The 18,587-nt window shown below is 44.7% G+C and overlaps 1 protein-coding gene across 5 annotated transcripts in view; it reads left to right on the plus strand.

Annotated features, from left to right (window-relative positions):
• LOC122563768 (interleukin-6 receptor subunit beta-like) overlaps window positions 1-18,587 on the plus strand; it is a 230,524-nt gene that overhangs the window by 205,648 nt on the left and 6,289 nt on the right. For all 5 annotated transcript variants that reach the window (XM_043717981.2, XM_043717983.2, XM_087976959.1 and 2 more), the window contains one exon: window positions 6,479-6,560. In XM_043717981.2, coding sequence (XP_043573916.2) covers window positions 6,479-6,560 — 82 coding nt within the window. The remainder of the gene's footprint in view (window positions 1-6,478; window positions 6,561-18,587) is intronic.

The raw sequence follows: 18,587 nt of genomic DNA on the forward strand, positions 1-18,587 counted from the left end.
GTGCTCCTTCTCCAAGGACACCCGGGCTCTAACGTAACCGCAGAAGAGGGGCAGGCAGTCGGCCCACACTCCTGTTTGTTTATTTTTTTTCTCTTCTTTTTTTTTTCTTTTTTTTTAACCCCCACACTACCACCTAAGTGCGGTAGTGCTTATTTTATCCCCAGCACCCATGGTGTGTGTGTGCAGGTGTGAGACACAGTGAAAGACACAAAGTGCACCAATCTTTATTCAATTTCCACCACCAGGAAGATAGGAAAACACCCGGGTGGCCAGTGACAAGCACTGCCCTTCACATCAAGGGACAGTGCTGTGTGATCAAAACACACTCCTGTTTATTTATTTATTTATTTTTTCTTTACAGTGAAGGGAAGGGTAGGGACTAAATCAAAATAACATTCCTTATATATATATATATATTTTTCTTCTTATTTTAACCCCCACACTACCGCCTAAGTGCGGTAGTGCTTATTTTATCCCCAGCACCCATGGTGTGTGTGTGCAGGTGTGAGACACAGTGAAAGACACAAAGTGCACCAATCTTTATTCAATTTCCACCACCAGGAAGATAGGAAAACACCCGGGTGGCCAGTGACAAGCACTGCCCTTCACATCAAAGGGCAGTGCTGTGTGATCAAAACAGTGAAGGGGAGGGTAGGAACTAAATCAAAATAGAATTGGAGGGAGAAATAATGCACTCCACTCCCTGCGGCGCCCACCTCTCCCTGAACAACTCCAGGGTGTTGGTCGACAACGCGTGCTCCTTCTCCTTCTCTAACATAACCGTGGAAGAGGGGCAGGCAGTCGGCCCTAACGACCCCCTCCACGGCCCGCTGCCTGGACCTGTTGATGGCCAGTTTGGCCAGGCCCAGAAGCAGACCCACGAGGAGATCTTCAGACCTGCCCTCCTTCCTCCGTACCGGGTGCCCAAAGATCAGGAGCGTGGGACTGAAGTGCAGCCAAAAACAGAGGAGAAGGTTTTTAAGGAAATCAAAAAGGGAGTGCAAACGCCCACACCCAATATACACGTGGTCCACGGACTCCATAGCGCCACAGAACAAGCAGTTGGGCTGGGAGTCCGTGAACCACCGCAACCTGCGGTTGCAGGGGACTGCTGCGTGCAGCACCCTCCACCCCAGATCCCCGAGAGAAAGGGGGAGGACTCCCGCGTAGAGAGCCCTCCACTGGGGATCCCCACCGCCCGGTGGCAAATGGGCACGCCAAGGCGTGTCCGGACGGTGGATGAGGGAGAAGAGGTGGATGGTGTGCAGCAGCAGTGGGTACAGGGCTCTCCTTTTCACCTCCCTAAACAAAACAAAATTAAAGTCTCGGAGGCGGCTCAGGTTGTGGGGCACAGGCTCCCGCAGGAAGTACGGGACCTTGGGTCCAATGTGAAATTCCGTCCGGGCTGGGGTGAGCGCGGGCCACACTCCTGTTTATTTTTTTTTTTGTTTTTTTTTATTTATTTTTTCTTTCTTTTTTCTTTTTTTTTTTTCTTCTTTTTTTTTTAACCCCCACTCTACCACCTGAGTGCGGTAGTGCTTATTTTTTCCCCAGCACCCCTGGTGTGTGTGTGTGCAGGTGTGAGACACAGTGAGAGACACAAGGTGCACGAATCTTTATTCAATTTCCACCACCAGGAAGAACCTTCTGTTTATTTTTTTTTTTTCTTTTCTCTTGTGTGATCAAAACAGTGAAGGGGAGGGTAGGGACTAAATCAAAATAGAATTGGAGGGGGAATCTCCTGTTTATTTTTTTTATTTTTCTTTTTTTTTTATATAGCACCCATGGTGTGTGTGTGCAGGTGTGAGACACAGTGAAAGACACAAAGTGCACCAATCTTTATTCAATTTCCACCACCAGGAAGATAGGAAAACACCCGGGTGGCCAGTGACAAGCGCTGCCCTTCACATCAAAGGGCAGTGTTGTGTGATCAAAACAGTGAAGGGGAGGGTAGGGACTAAATCAAAATAGAGTTGGAGGGAGAAATGATGCACTCCACTCCCTGCGGCGCCCATCTCTCCCTGAACAACTCCAGGGTGTTGGTGGACACCGCGTGCTCCTTCTCCAAGGACACCCGGGCTCTAACATAACCGCGGAAGAGGGGCAGGCAGTCGGCCCTTACGACCCCCTCCACGGCCCGCTGCCTGGACCTGTTGATGGCCAGCTTGGCCAGGCCCAGGAGCAGACCCACGAGGAGGTCTTCAGACCTGCCCTCCTTCCTCCGTACCGGGTGCCCAAAGATCAGGAGCGTGGGACTGAAGTGCAGCCAAAAACAGAGGAGAAGGTTTTTCAGGAAATCAAAAAGGGAGTGCAAACGCCCACACCCAATATACACGTGGTCCACGGACTCCACAGCACCACAGAACAAGCAGTTGGGCTGGGAGTCCGTGAACCACCGCAATCTGCGGTTGCAGGGGACTGCCGCGTGCAGCACCCTCCACCCCAGATCCCCGAGAGAAAGGGGGAGGACTCCCGCGTAGAGAGCCCTCCACTGGGGATCCCCACCGCCCGGTGGCAAATGGGCACGCCAAGGCGTGTCCGGACGGTGGATGAGGGAGAAGAGGTGGATGGTGTGCAGCAGCAGTCGGTACAGGGCTCTCCTTTTCACCTCCCTAAACAAAACAAAATTAAAGTCTCGGAGGCGGCTCAGGTTGTGGGGCACAGGCTCCCGCGGGAAGTACGGGACCTTGGGGCCAATGTGAAATTCCGTCCGGGCTGGGGTGAGCGCGGACCACACTCCTGTTTTTTTTTTTTTTTTTTTTTGGACAGTGCTGTGTGAATCCCTATTTATCTCTTTTTTTTTTTTTCCTTTTTTTTTCTTTTAACCCCACACTACCGCCTAAGTGCGGTAGTGCTTATTTTATCCCCAGCACCCATGGTGTGTGTGTGTGCAGGTGTGAGACACAGTGAAAGACACAAAGTGCACCAATCTTTATTCAATTTCCACCACCAGGAAGATAGAAAAACACCCGGGTGGCCAGTGACAAACACTGCCCTTCGCATCAAAGGGCAGTGCTGTGTGATCAAAACAGTGAAGGGGTGGGTAGGGACTAAATCAAAATAGAGTTGGAGGGAGAAATGATGCACTCCACTCCCTGCGGCGCCCACCTCTCCCTGAACAACTCCAGGGTGTTGGTGGACACCGCGTGCTCCTTCTCCAAGGACACCCGGGCTCTAACATAACCGCGGAAGAGGGGCAGGCAGTCGGCCCTAACGACCCCCTCCACGGCCCGCTGCCTGGACCTGTTGATGGCCAGCTTGGCCAGGCCCAGGAGCAGACCCACGAGGAGGTCTTCAGACCTGCCCTCCTTCCTCCGTACCGGGTGCCCAAAGATCAGGAGCGTGGGACTGAAGTGCAGCCAAAAACAGAGGAGAAGGTTTTTAAGGAAATCAAAAAGGGAGTGCAAACGCCCACACCCAATATATACATGGTCCACGGACTCCACAGCGCCACGGAACAAGCAGTTGGGCTGGGAGTCCGTGAACCACCGCAATCTGCGGTTGCAGGGGACTGCTGCGTGCAGCACCCTCCACCCCAGATCCCCGAGAGAAAGCGGGAGGACTCCCGCGTAGAGAGCCCTCCACTGGGGATCCCCACCGCCCGGTGGCAAATGGGCACGCCAAGGCGTGTCCGGACGGTGGATGAGGGAGAAGAGGTGGATGGTGTGCAGCAGCAGTCGGTACAGGGCTCTCCTTTTCACCTCCCTAAACAAAACACAATTAAAATTCCGGAGGCGGCTCAGGTTGTGGGGCACAGGCTCCCGCGGGAAGTACGGGACCTTGGGGCCAATGTGAAATTCCGTCCGGGCTGGGGTGAGCGCGGACCACACTCCTGTTTATATATATATTTTTTTTTTTTTTTTTTTGGTTTTTTTCTTTTTCTTTTTTTATTTAACCCCCACACTACCACCTAAGTGCGGTAGTGCTTATTTTATCCCCAGCACCCATGGTGTGTGTGTGCAGGTGTGAGACACAGTGAAAGACACAAAGTGCACCAATCTTTTATTCAATTTCCACCACCAGGAAGATAGGAAAACACCCGGGTGGCCAGTGACAAACACTGCCCTTATGCTTGCGGTTTTTTTTTTTTGTTTTTTTTTTCTTCTTTTTTTTTTTGAAAACACCCGGGTGGCCAGTGACAAACACTGCCCTTCGCATCAAAGGGCAGTGCTGTGTGATCAAAACAGTGAAGGGGTGGGTAGGGACTAAATCAAAATAGAGTTGGAGGGAGAAATGATGCACTCCACTCCCTGCGGCGCCCACCTCTCCCTGAACAACTCCAGGGTGTTGGTGGACACCGCGTGCTCCTTCTCCAAGGACACCCGGGCTCTAACATAACCGCGGAAGAGGGGCAGGCAGTCGGCCCTAACGACCCCCTCCACGGCCCGCTGCCTGGACCTGTTGATGGCCAGCTTGGCCAGGCCCAGGAGCAGACCCACGAGGAGGTCTTCAGACCTGCCCTCCTTCCTCCGTACCGGGTGCCCAAAGATCAGGAGCGTGGGACTGAAGTGCAGCCAAAAACAGAGGAGAAGGTTTTTAAGGAAATCAAAAAGGGAGTGCAAATGCCCACACCCAATATATACATGGTCCACGGACTCCACAGCGCCACAGAACAAGCAGTTGGGCTGGGAGTCAGTGAACCACCGTAATCTGCGGTTGCAGGGGACTGCTGCGTGCAGCACCCTCCACCCCAGATCCCCGAGAGAAAGGGGGAGGACTCCCGCGTAGAGAGCCCTCCACTGGGGATCCCCACCGCCCGGTGGCAAATGGGCACGCCAAGGCGTGTCCGGACGGTGGATGAGGGAGAAGAGGTGGATGGTGTGCAGCAGCAGTCGGTACAGGGCTCTCCTTTTCACCTCCCTAAACAAAACACAATTAAAATTCCGGAGGCGGCTCAGGTTGTGGGGCACAGGCTCCCGCGGGAAGTACGGGACCTTGGGGCCAATGTGAAATTCCGTCCGGGCTGGGGTGAGCGCGGACCACACTCCTGTTTATATCTATCAGCCAGGGGTCCCTGATTGGACCAGATTAATAGCCCCAATCAGAGAAGCTGTCCACATGGCTGACCTCATTTCAATCACGACGAGAGCAAGCAAGATAGATTAAGGGGAGCCTTTAGAGAATCTGTAGTTAATCATTTGTCACAGGCTTCAGTGCTGGGGCCACAATTATTTATGATAGATATTAATGACTTAAATCAGTGAATGTACTCTAGCTAAGTTTGTGAATGGCACAAGAGTAGATTGGTAGGCAAGTGGTGAGTATGATTCTACAGAGGGTTGTAAGCAGATTAATTGAGAGGGGGAAAATCACAGTTTGGGTAAGAAGCAGAAAAGTGGATTTGAGGATGGGAGATCAGATCTGCCATAATTTCGTTGAATTGTGGAACAAATTCATTGGGATAAATGACCTACTTCTGATTGTACATCTTATGGTCTAGTAAGCAGAATAAATCAGAAGTGACTTTGGATCAGTTTGGAAAAACAGTGCAGTTGAGACGTTTGATTGAAAAGTTAAACCAAATTGTGCACTTTGGTTTTTCAGTAATGCTTTGTTTTCCCGTCTCCAGTTGGATGTTTGAGTAGTTAATGAACATACAAACAAGGAACAAGAGTAGGCCATGTGACTCTTTGAGCCTGTTCCATTGTTCAATGGCTGGTCTGATTTTAACCTCAACTCTACGTTCCTAAAAAACCCCAAGAGTACATCAAGCTGCACTGCCTGCAACAGCAGTAAACTCACCAACTTTAAGGGCATTTAAATGGTCATTGGATAGACATACGGATGAGAATGGAATAGTGTAGGTTAGATGGGCTTCTGATTGGTTCTACAGGTCAGTGCAACATGGAGGAACGAAGGATCTGTAATGCGCTGTAATGTTCTATGTTCTATAGTTTCCTTAGTGGGAGAGGATGATAAATGCTGTTCATTGGATTGGGAAGGCTAGAAAATAACAAAGATAGTTTAATATGCCTTTCTGTATAAACATTGGTGCTATTGGAAACTATAGATACAGGGTGTTTGTATTTGAAAAGAAATTTAATCCAATGGCTGTGTAAAGGATCTTGTGTCACAGTGGAAGTATGGGCTGTGCTGGGTTAAAGTTCCACCTTCCCTGGAGGTATGTCGGAATGTCTCCAAACAAGTTGAATTTTTTTTTTGAAGGAATGGTACCAAGGAGTGATATGAGCTATGTGGTAGTTTATTCAATAAACTCTATCATAGGGAAAAGAAAGTCTAAGTCATCTCCAGACTCAGATCCAAGTTAACTTTTCCTGGTTCTTAATGCTGGAATCTTATGGCAACTTTTATTTCTGAAGGTGTCATCATGTGACCTACCATTTTGAATGACCCCAACTTCAAAATTTATTTCAATCTATACTACAGTATTCAAACAGGAAATGTAATTTAATTTTATAACTGTGTAGTAGTTGCTGGATTGAAAGATTTACATGAATGTATTTGATATTAATCATAGGTTAACTGGACAACTATGGCCCAAGATACCAAACCCTGCAAACAGCACCCTTGCTAACTGGACCCCAGGGAGGAAAGCCCAGGTAAATACATTCATGCCAGAGTATCTAATATGATGGAGTGACTGAAATTCTGAAGATAATTGTCCAGCTCCCTCCTGACAACCCCATCCTTTCCATTACTCCATTTTATCTCAATTACTCCCCACCACCTCCTCTCTTGGCAATTAAAAGATGGGAAAATTGAAAATGTTCATGAGGTAAGTACACTAGTATGTAAATTAATTTAAAAAGATTATTTGCATGGAACAGTTTCAGGTGAGTGCAAGTTTCAGCAAAGTACAAGGGAATTTCAGTGATTGTGGAAATTCAGTGAGGTCATTGTAAAAGAATTTGTTTGATATATAACAAATACATTTAAATAATTAAATTGGAGCTGTGGGGTAAGTTACATTAATGCAGTAAAACTTCAACATAACTGTAATAAATGAAAGATTATTACAGTACCTACATTGAAATGGTAAATAAAAACATTCTTCTAAACTCCAAAACTTCATTAGTAAAATAACATACAATGGAAATGACAGACCAGATGATTTGTTGCCGTTATATGATGGACATATTCATAATGACCACATTTTCAATGAACGTCTGTATTTTGACAAGCTTCACCTCACTTCTAATGAGCTGTAGTCTGTGCTTTGGATGCTGCAGTGCACCAGAGAGGAGGAAGACTACTATTTGTTCCAAGAGGTATGAAGGGGGTCAGAAAATTAAACAAATTTGATACTTATTGGAATTTAGAAGAATAGGAGGTGATGTTTTTGAAACATAAAAGATTCTGAGAGAATTTGACATGGTACATAGCCATTTAAAATTCAGGTGGAGAGAAGGTTAAAGTTGCGGGTATAACTGGGGTGAATGACTTTGACGAGCAGGTAGTCACCCAACACTTGTCACTTACTGGCAAGTTATCCAGTAAAACTTGCTAGACCACCAACTTAGCATGGACCACCCCCATAGAGGCACAGTGGGATAATTTAATTAGAAGTTTATTGTCATTTGTATTCAATATAAAATACAGTGAAAAGGTTCGTACCGTTGTGATGAACTGGTGCCATAAGATACTTAAGTGGACATTCAACAGGCCTATAGACTGGGATGGTGTCTCCACTGCCCCCTGCAAAATAGAAAATAGTCAGAGTGGGCAGTAGAATACTCTGGTATTGTTGGATAACAGTATAACATTTTGAAAGGGTTAATACTGAGGAGTGCCTTACATACCACTGACTATACTGATGTCATACAGACATAGTGAGAGGAAAGCTTAAGATCTCAAAGGAGTATGACCAACTATTCAGCTCCTCGCCGCACTCTGAGACAGCAAAATAGTAATCTTCAGTGTCTCATGCGATTACAGAAAAAGCTGGATAAGATAGATGATTGCATGGCTGGAACGATAGTACATGAGGGAAGGCCTTAGATTCCTGGGATGCAGAGGCTGATTCTGGGAAGAATGACATCTTTACAAGCTGATGGGTTGCACCTGAAGAAAGCTGAGCGTGAGGTCCTAATGAGATCTTTGCTATTGCCATGGCCAGGGCTTTAAATGAAATTGTCAGAGCTTGCAAAATACTTAGGGATACAGTTGGCACTAGTTTAGGAATGATAAGTTGACAAGTGATGTTGGACTAAGGGAGAAAGAAAGAGAATCAAAAGCAGAGTTAATGTTCATATCTGTAAATGCATGAAATATAGTAACTACGTTTTGTGGGGGGGGGGGGGGGGGGGGTGGGAACAGTTACAGATGCAAATTGTAATGTGCAATTATGATGTTGTGGCACTGATGGAGATCTGCTTCAAGGAAGGACAGGATTGCATGTAAATATTCCTGGGAATCAATTGTTCAGGAAAGATAGAAAAGGAGATAAAGGAAAAGTAGCAGAATTGGTTAAGGAGATGTGCAGTGTTGGAGAACAAGGACGTCTCAAGGACAGTGTCAATTTGGGTAGAGTTACAGAATAGAAAGTGCAATTTTTATCTACCTTTAATAAATTGTTGTCACTTAAAAGTGACAAGGTAGCACGACTGGATAAGATGCATCAAAGGATTTTGAAGGAAATGAGGGTAGAAATTGCAGGGGTGCTGGCCACTATCTTTCAGTCCTCCCTGCATTGAGGGAGGTGCTGGAAGACTGCATATTGCAAACTTTAGATCCCCTCTCATCTCATTGAAATTAGCCCTCTTCTAGTTTAGAAATTTTACTTCAAACAACGAACATTTGTAGTCCAGGAACAGGCCCTTCAGCCCTCCAAGCCTGAGCCAATCCAAATGTACAGTTTAAATCTGTCGGTCAATTCCTAAGCATCTGTATCCCTCTACTCCCCACCTACTCATGCATTTATCCAGACACATCTTAAATGAATCTACCGTGCTTGCCTCTACCACCTCTGCTGGCAACACGTTCCAAATGCCCACCACCCTCTGTGTGAAGTACTTGCTGTGTGTATCCCCCTTAAACGTTCCACTTCTCACCTTGAAAGCGTGACCTCTCATTATTGAATCCTTCACCCTGGGAAAAAGCTTGTCTTTATCCATTCTGTCTATACCCTTCATGATTTTATAAGCCTCAATCAGGTCCCCCCTCAATCTCCTTTTTTCTAATGAAAATAAACCTAATCTACTCAACCTTTCTTCATAGCTAGCACCTTCCATGCCAGGCAACATCCTTGTAAACCTTCTCTGCACCCTCTCCAAAGTGTCCACATCCTTCTGGTAATGTGGCGACCAGAACTGTACACAGAGTTCTAAATGCGGCCAAACCAAGGTCTTGTACAATTTTAACATGACTTGCCAGCTCTTATACTCAATACCCCGCCCAATGAAGGCAAGCATACTATATATCTTCTTGACCACTCTATCCACCTATGCAGCAACCTTCAGGGTACAATGGACTGCACTCCCAGATCTCTCTGCCCATCAACCTTGCCCAAGGCTCTTCCGTTCATTGTATAATTCGCTCTAGAATTAGACTTGCCTAAATGCATCACCTCACATTTGTCTGGATTGAAAATGATCTGCCACGTTTCCGCCCAACTGTCCAGTCTATCTATATCCTCCTGTATTCTCTGACAGTCCCTTATGCTTTCTGCTACTCCACCAATCTTTGTGTCATGAGTAAACTTGCTGATCATACCAACAGTGCCCTCTTCCAGATTATTTATGTATATCACAAACAACAGTGGCCCCAACACTGACCCCTGTGGAACACCACTGGTCACCTTTCTCCATTTCGAGAAACTCCCTACAACTATTACTCTCTGTCTCCTGTTGCTCAACCAGTTCTTTATCCACCTCGCTAGAACACCCTGCACACCAAATGACTTCACTTTCTCCATGAGTCTACCATGGAGAACCTTATCAAATGCCTTACTAAAGTCCATGTATATGACATCAACAGCCCTTCCTTCATCTATCAACTTGGTCACTTCCTCGAAGAACTCTATTAAGTTGGTAAGGCACAATTTCCCCCGCACAAAACCATGTTGCCAATCTCTGATAAGTCCATTGTTATCCAAATATAAATAGATCCTATCCCTCAGTACCTTCTCCAGCAACTTTCCCACCACTGACGTCAGGCTCACTGGTCTGTAGTTACCCAGAATATCCCTACTACCCTTCTTGTACAGTGGGACAACATGAGCAACCCTCCAGTCCTCCGGAAACTTACCTGTGTTTAAGGATGCCACAAAGATATCTGTCAGGGCACCAGCTATTTCCTCTCTCACCTCCCTCAGCAACCTGGGATAGATCCCATCTGGTCCTGGGGATTTGTCCACCTTAATAACCTCTAGCCTACCCAACACATCTTCCCTACTTATGTCAACGTGATCCAGACTAATCAACTTTCTATCTCTAATCTCAACATTCATCATGTTCCTCTCCTTAGTGAACACTGATGCTAGGTAATCATTCAGAATCTCACCCAGGTTATTCATTACTCTTCTCCATTGCAAATATAATCATCGTGGTAAGATGATTGCCATTACCCAAGTGATTTTCCACACTTAGTTCATTTGGTCCTCCTCATTCCCCAGCACCTGATCCAAAAACAAATTCTTGAGGGTAATTAATTTTCTGCAGAATGCGAGAATGGGGCCTGAATGGATTGTTCTGCAGAGATTCAGCATGAACTCTGAAAATCTTAGACTCAATGTTTATGTGACTATGACAAGTTGGATTTTTGAATGTTTTTTCATTGGAGCATGGTTTGTTTTGCTACTAGGGCTTGGAGGACTTGGGCCTGAATTTTCGCTTTGGGATGGAGGCAAGGAAAGTTCTCTCCTCTGAATCAGCCATTTTTAAAAATCAAGTTCAATGTTGGATTTTCAGTCTAATTATGGGGGAAATTGGGTTGGATTAGAAATCAAAGGTAAATTTGAACAACTAAGGAGGATGCTGGGCATGGACTAAAAATAAAGAAAGTGCTGGAGAAACTCAGTAGGTCCATCTTTTAAATCTGATATAGTTCCAAATGATAGAATTGTGGTTAGATATTGAACTCAGAGCATTAACTCTGTTTCTCTCACCACAGATACTGCTGGATCTGTTGAGTTTCTCCAGCTATTCTATTATATTTCAGATCTTTCACATCTGCAGTATTTATTTGTGTTTTCTTGCTAGGTATAGAGGTTGCCTTATGATATGTGGCTAAAATTTGAAGATAAAGAATTAAAATACACACATTACATCATACACTTCACTCACCCCCATTGCCCTTCAATACCCCATGCCAATCTAATGGCAACTGATGAGCCCTCCCAACCCTTTGACTTTCCATCTACCTTGCCAACTCATCTGCTATCCTGAATGGGAAGATTATAGAATCCATACCAAGATATGATAAATTATTAAATACATTTCTAGATGTCATTTTGCAGACATCTTTGTAAAAACATTCTCTTTCAAAAAAGCCTATTTGCAAACCCATCAGTAAATAAAACCTTTTAACAACATAAGGTTGTTACGTTGCAACCTTGAATGCATTCAAGTGTACAATTCCTTAAAATAGCAAATATTGAAATTCATAACAGTCTATAACTGCTTGTAGTTGTTAATCAAATTGGAATGACAGACTCTGTTGTGTGGTAAGGCATGGTTGTAAAAAACATCAGTGTTAAACCAGTAATTGTAAATGTCAACAACGTGAAATAGCAGAATTTTTAAACACAAGATATTTCTTTTTAAAGAAGCAGGACTTTTTTAAATGAGTAGGACTTTTAAATGCTTAACAGCTCCTTTTGACATGTGATTTTGATACATCCTCTGAACACATATGACAGGTCCTTTTGATAGGCCCCTTAGGTCCTATTGTCAGTTTTGACATGATTTTTGTCATGTTTGTTGACATGTGCATGACATTAATAGCCACATATACTGTTTGCATACATTTCTGTCTACTTTTAACAATTTTAGCACCAACGTTTCCTCCCTCATACACATCCGAAGAACATTTTGCCACTCCAAAGAGATACCCTAGCTATAGAAATGAACCAACAAAGATCAAGCATTGTATTATCAGGCTTCACTCGATGGAAACCAAAGTTCCACCTCAGTAAAGTTCCACCCTGTGAAATTGGGAATTACCCTGTTGGGGCAGGAAGATTTTGGAAGTTTCTGTACTTTTCACTAAGATGGAGAAAGTCAGAGCAAAAATCTAAGCCTTTGAGTTCAGTAAAAAGTGATTCAGGAGCAAGCTGACTTTAGAATCTGTTTTTGTCTCTTTTTTCTTGCTTTTCATTGCTAAGTTAAACTTAAATGTCATACCATGATTATAGAAGTTGACAAGCAGAATATTAGAAAAACAAAATCAGTCCTGAGAAAAGTAAGGTAATGCATTTGGAAAGAAGAAAGAACTCAAGGAAATGTACAGTTACGGGATAGTTATTTTTATTTCACCGTGACATAAAATGTAAGAGCAGAGTTGTTACACTACAACTGTACAAGTCTCTTGATTGGACAGAATTGCAGTACTACATATACTTCTGGGGGCAGGAAGGCTGCTGCCCTCAGAATGTCCTTAATTGACATTAGAGCCAGAAACTCTCGTCACATGTACGTGTATGCCAACAGAACAATTGACCACATGGAGAAAGTTAGATTAGACTGGTACTTTTTTTTACACTGGACACATGGATCCATGGCCTGCATGTTTTCTGTAAACCTTTGACGTTTTGAAACTTTTATGTATATAATTTCCAGTTTGGATCTTCTTCAAATAAAATATTCTATTATAAGACCAAAAACAAAGCCCAGCTGCAGAGTTGTATTGGATTCTGGATTTGGCTGGAAACAGACCTTTCGGTCCAACCAGTCCATGCCGACCATAATCCCAAACTAAACTAGTTCCACTGCCTGTGCTTGGCCAATATCCCTCCAAACAATTCTTCTTCATGTATTTATCTAAATGTTGTTTAAACATTGTAATTGTACCTGCACTCACCATTTCCTCTGGACGTTCATTCTACCTATGAACCATTCTGTGTAAACAAAATGCCTGTCGTAACTTTTTAAAATCTTTCTCTTCTCACCTTAAATATGCTTCCTAGCCTTGAAATCCCCCAACCTTGGGAAAAGGTACCATCTTATCTATATCCCTCATGATTTTATAAACCTCTATAAGGTCATCACTCAATCTCCTATGCTCCAGTGAAAAAAAGTCCCAGTCTATCCAGCCTCTCTTTATAACTCAAAACCTCCATTCCTGGCAAATTTGTGATAAATCTCATCTGAACCCTCTCCAGCTTAATAATATCCTTTGTGTAACAGGGTGATCAGAACTTGACACAGTACTCTAAAAGAGGCCTCACCAACATCCTGCACAACCTTAACATAATGTCCCAACTCCCATACTCAAAGGTCTCTATACATGATGCAAACTTCAATCAATTATGTATCGAACCCCTACTTCTCTTTGTTCTACAACACAGCTCAAGACTCAACTCCTATTGTTTGTTTTACCAAAATGCAATACATCACATTTAGTCAAAGTAAACTCCATCTGTCACTCTTCAGCCCATTGACTGAATTGATCAAGGCCTTAGCGAGTTTTGAGAAGATTTGTAACTCAGGTTGAGGTTCTGGATGTAAGTTTGCTCACTGAGCTGGATGGTTCGTTTTCAGACGTTTCATCACAATTTCAGGATTAAAAGAATGACTAGGGTAAGAATAGGTCCAGTCAAGGATGGTAGTGGGAAGTTGCGTGTGGAGGCTGAAGAGATTGGGGAGACACTGAATGAGTACTTTTCGTCAGTATTCAATCAGGAACAGGACATTGTTGTCAATGTGAATACTGAGTCACAATTAAGTAGAATGGATGGCTTTGAGATATGTAGAGAAGAGGTGTTGGAAATTCTGGAAAGGGTGAAAATAGATAAGTCCCCTGGGCCTGATGGCATTTATCTGAGGATTCTCTGGGAAGCAAGGGAGGAGATTGCAGAGCCATTGGCCTTGATTTTTATGTCCTCGTTGTCTACAGGAGTAGTGCCAGAAGATTGGAGGCTAGCAAATGTGGTTCCCTTGTTCAAGAAGGGGAGTAGGGATAACCCTAGTAACTATAGGCCGGTGAGTCTCACTTCTGTTGTGGGCAAAATCTTAGAGAGAATTGTAAGGGATAGGATTTATGAACATCTGGATAGGAATAATGTGATCAAGGATAGTCAGCATGGTTTTGTGAAGGGCAGGTCGTGCCTCACAAACCTTATTGAATTCTTTGAGAAGGTGACTAAGGAGGTGGACGAGGGGAAAGCGGTAGATGTGGTGTATATGAATTTTAGTAAGACGTTTGATAAGGTTCCCCATGGTAGACTACTGCAAAAAATACGGAGGTGTGGCATTGAGGGTGAGTTGGAGGTTTGGATTAGGAGTTGGCTGGCTGGAAGAAGACAGAGGGTAGTAGTTGATGGCAAAGGTTCATCTTGGAGTGCTGTCACTAGCGGTGTTCCACAAGGATCTGTTTTGGGACCATTGCTGTTTGTCATTTTTATAAATGACCTGGAGGAGGGGTTAGAAGGTTGGGTGAGCAAGTTTGCGGATGATACGAAAGTCGGAGGCGTTGTAGACAGTGAGGAAGGACGTGGCAGGTTACAGCGGGATATAGATAAGCTGCAGAACTGGGCAGAAAGGTGGCAAATGGAGTTCAATGTAGCTAAGTGTGAGGTGATTCACTTTGGTAAGAGTAACAAAAAGATGGGGTACTGGGCTAATGGACGGATACTTGGTAGTGTGGATGAGCAGAGGGATCTTGGTGTCCATGTACACAGATCTTTGAAAGTTGCCACCCAGGTAAATAGTGTGGTGAAGAAAGCATATGGCGTACTGGCTTTTATTGGTAGAGGAATTGAGTTCCGGAGTACTGAGGTCATGCTGCAGTTGTATAAGACTCTGGTGCGGCCGCATCTGGAGTATTGTGTGCAGTTTTGGTCGCCATACTATAGGAAGGATGTGGAGGCACTGGAACGGGTACAGAGGAGGTTTACCAGGATGTTGCCTGGTATGGTAGAAAGATCGTATGAGGAAAGGCTGAGGCACTTGGGGTTGTTTTCATTGGAGAAAAGAAGGTTTAGAGGTGACTTGATAGAGGTGTACAAGATGATTAGGGGTTTAGATGGGGTCGACAGTGAGAATCTTTTTCCACGTATGGAGTCAGCTATTACAAGGGGGCATAGCTTTAAATTAAGGGGTGGTAGATATAGGACAGATGTTAGGGGTAGATTCTTTACTCAGTGAGTCGTGAGTTCATGGAATGCCCTGCCAGTAGCAGTGGTGGACTCTCCCTCATTATGGGCATTTAAGCGGGCATTGGATAGGCATATGGAGGATAGTGGGCTAGTGTAGGTTAGGTGGGCTTGGATCGGTGCAACATCGAGGGCCAAAGGGGCTGTACTGCGCAGTATTCTTCTATGTTCTATGTTCTATGTTCGAATACTCGGTAACATCATCAATAAGCTTCCGGTGAAGCACTGGTGTAATGACCCACTTTCAATTTATGTGTTTGGGTTACCTTGGGTTGGTGATGACATCACTGGCACAAATAAACCTAAACACATAAATAGAATGTGGGTCACAATACCAATGCTTCACCGGAGCCTCACTGATGATGTTACTTAGTATGGTGACGAAACATCTGAAACTGAACTTTCCAGCTCAGCGAGCAAACTTAAACCCTGATCAAGGCCTCTTTGCAATGTTACCTAACCTCCTTCACTATCCACTGTATCACCAATTTTGGTGTCACCTGCAAACTAACTAATCATGTGGCACTGTGGTTAGCACTGCTTTCTTACAATGCCAGGGAATTGGGTTTGATTCCACACTGTCTGTGTGGAGTTTGCACATGTTCTCTGTGTCTGTATACGTTTCCCCTGGGTGCTTTGATTTTCTCCCACAGTCCAAAGATGTGTAGGTTTGGTGTATTGGCTATGGTAAATTGCCCACAGTACCTGAGGTTGTGCAGGCTAGGTTGGTCAGCTGTGGGAATTACAGTGGTGGTGGTGCGGGGGGGGCGGGGGTGGAGAGTCTGGTTGGGATGCTCTTCAGAGGGTTGATGGGCTGAATGGCCTGCTTCAACACCATAGGGATTCTATGATGCCTTCTGTATTCTCAGTTCTGATCTATTGTTGAGCATTATGTTGCTTCAGTGCCGCTAGCTCCAGTTCTCCTTAATCTTGTCCTGATGTTTTGTGAATGCTGGTTACCTTTATGTAATAGAACACCAAGGAGGGCAGCTGGAGTTGTCGAATGGACTGTTTCTTAAGGAAAGGGAAAGGAGTCCACTCAGAAAAAGGTCCAGACAAGTAAATTTTCCTCAAGTAGATGCAATTTCATGTAAATATTGTGCCTTCCTTATTCAACCATAATTTTCTTAATAATTATGATGCCCTGATACCAGTGAAATAGTGAATCCATTCTTTATGGTCTTTAGGCAACCTGTGTGTTCAAATCTCTTGTTACAGTCATGACATTAGGTTGTTATTGTCAGCATAACTCATCACATTTGGAACCGTATCTTAACAAGATAGACAGGGTAGATGCAGGAAGGATGTTTCCCCTGATTGAGGAGTCCAGAACTTGGGGATATAATTTAAAAATATGGGGGGGATTCGCTTAGGTCTGGCATGTAGTGTTAATTTTACTCAATTGCTTGTGAACCTTGGGAAATTTCTGAACTTCCGCAGCCCTCAGTGGGAGATAATTTCACACATTAAAGGTTATAGTCTGGTTAAAAATGGGTCTTGATTTCTAGTTTAGTTTGGACTCTCAGATGTTTCTTATTTCTGATGCACTCCAATGATAGTTTTTCTTTTAGGGTTAATGTCTAGCTCCTTCATTTCTTTCCCAATATCAGAATGAATGTCCAACTTTCTTTGGTTTCAATACCAGATTCTGATCATTGTTCATGACTAGGTTTCAGTTATCTGTTATTGTTTTGAGATAGGCTATGGTTTAAGTAAGGATGCTCAGTTTAGATTCAAGCTGAAAATACCGCTTGTTAGTATTAGAGTTCCATCTCAATACAAGTGAGAGATTTCTTGTTACACCGTTTATACACGCCTTTCTGTCAGGTTTTTTGGTGTTCTCCATGTCCAAAGATGTGCAAATTAAATGGATTGGCTATTGTAAATTGCCCTGTAGTGTCCAGGGGTGAACAGGTTATGTGGGTTAGCCATGGTGTGTACAGAGTTACCGGTATATGCTGTGAAGCATGTCTGGTCGGGATGCTCCTCAGAGGGTTAGTACATACCTGATGGGCCGAATGGCACCTTTCTGCAATGTAGGGATTCTATGATTTTGTAATTTTATGAGCTTTAGGAATAGACGGGAGTGGATTTAATTTTGAAAAGTCTTTCAAAGCTGATCCACAACCAACGGATGAGATCTAAGCTCAGCAGACCTATCACAAGTAGTCTGAATGGTGGTGGACAATTAAACAACTTGTTGGAGGTGGGGGTTCCACAAATATCCTCATCCTCAATTGGGGTGCGAATGGTGGTGTTGCACAGCATTTGAGTACAAAAGATTAGGCTGAAATATTTGCAACATTCTTCAGCCATAAATGCCGAGTGGGTGATCCATTTCGGTCTCCTGTAGAGATCCCCAGCATCACAGATGCCAGTCTTCAGCCAATTCGATTCATTCCATGTGATATCAAGAAATGCTGGAGGCTTTGTATCCTGCAAAGCCCTGACAACGTTCTGGCAATTGATCTGAAGACCTGAGCTCCAGAACTTGCCACATCTCTCGCCAAGCTGATCCAGTACTGCGAGTGGAAAATGAGGACTGCAGTTGCTGGAGATCAGAGTCGAGAGTGTGGTGCTGGAAAAGCACAGCAGTTCTGGCAGAATCTGAGAAGCAAGAGAATCGATGTTTTGGGCAAGAGCCCTTCATCAGCAATGAGGCTGTGAGTCGAGGGGGTGAAGAGATAAATAGGAGGGGTGGGAGTGGGGTAGGATGAAGGTAGCTGAGAGCACGATAGGTAGATGAAGGTAGGTGTATGATGATAGGTCGAAAAGGAGGGTGGAATGGAGAGGTGGGAAGGAAAATAGACAGGTAGGGCAGATTATGAGGGTGGCGCTGAGTTGGAAGTTTGGAACTGGGATAAGGTGGGGGTGAGGGGAAATGAGGAAACTAGTGAAATCCATATTGATGCCATGGGATTGGAGGGTCCCAAGGCAGAAGATAAGGCATCCGTCCTCCAGGTGTTGGGTGTTTAGGGAGTTGCAGTGGAAGAGGCCCAGGACCTGCATGTCCTTTGGGGAGTGGGAGGGGGAGTTGAAATGTTTGGCCATGTGGCGGCGTCGTTGGTTGGTGCAGGCGTCTCCGAAGTGCTCTGTGAGTGGGCGTCCAGTCTCCCTAGTGTAGAGGAGACCGCATCAGGAGCAGCAGACACAGAAAATGACATGTGTGGAAGTGCAGATAAAATTCTGATGGATTGGGAGGCTCCTTTGGGGCCTTGGTTGGAGGTGAGTGGGGAGGTATGGATGCAGATTTTGCATTTCCTGGGGTGGCTGGGGAAGGTGCTGGGAGGGGAGAGTTGTTCGGTGGAGGGTGTGG

This window comes from Chiloscyllium plagiosum, unplaced genomic scaffold, assembly GCF_037043375.1.
Source record: "Chiloscyllium plagiosum isolate Xiang-an unplaced genomic scaffold, Cpla_swu_hap1 HiC_scaffold_30, whole genome shotgun sequence".
Lineage (NCBI taxonomy): Eukaryota > Metazoa > Chordata > Chondrichthyes > Orectolobiformes > Hemiscylliidae > Chiloscyllium > Chiloscyllium plagiosum.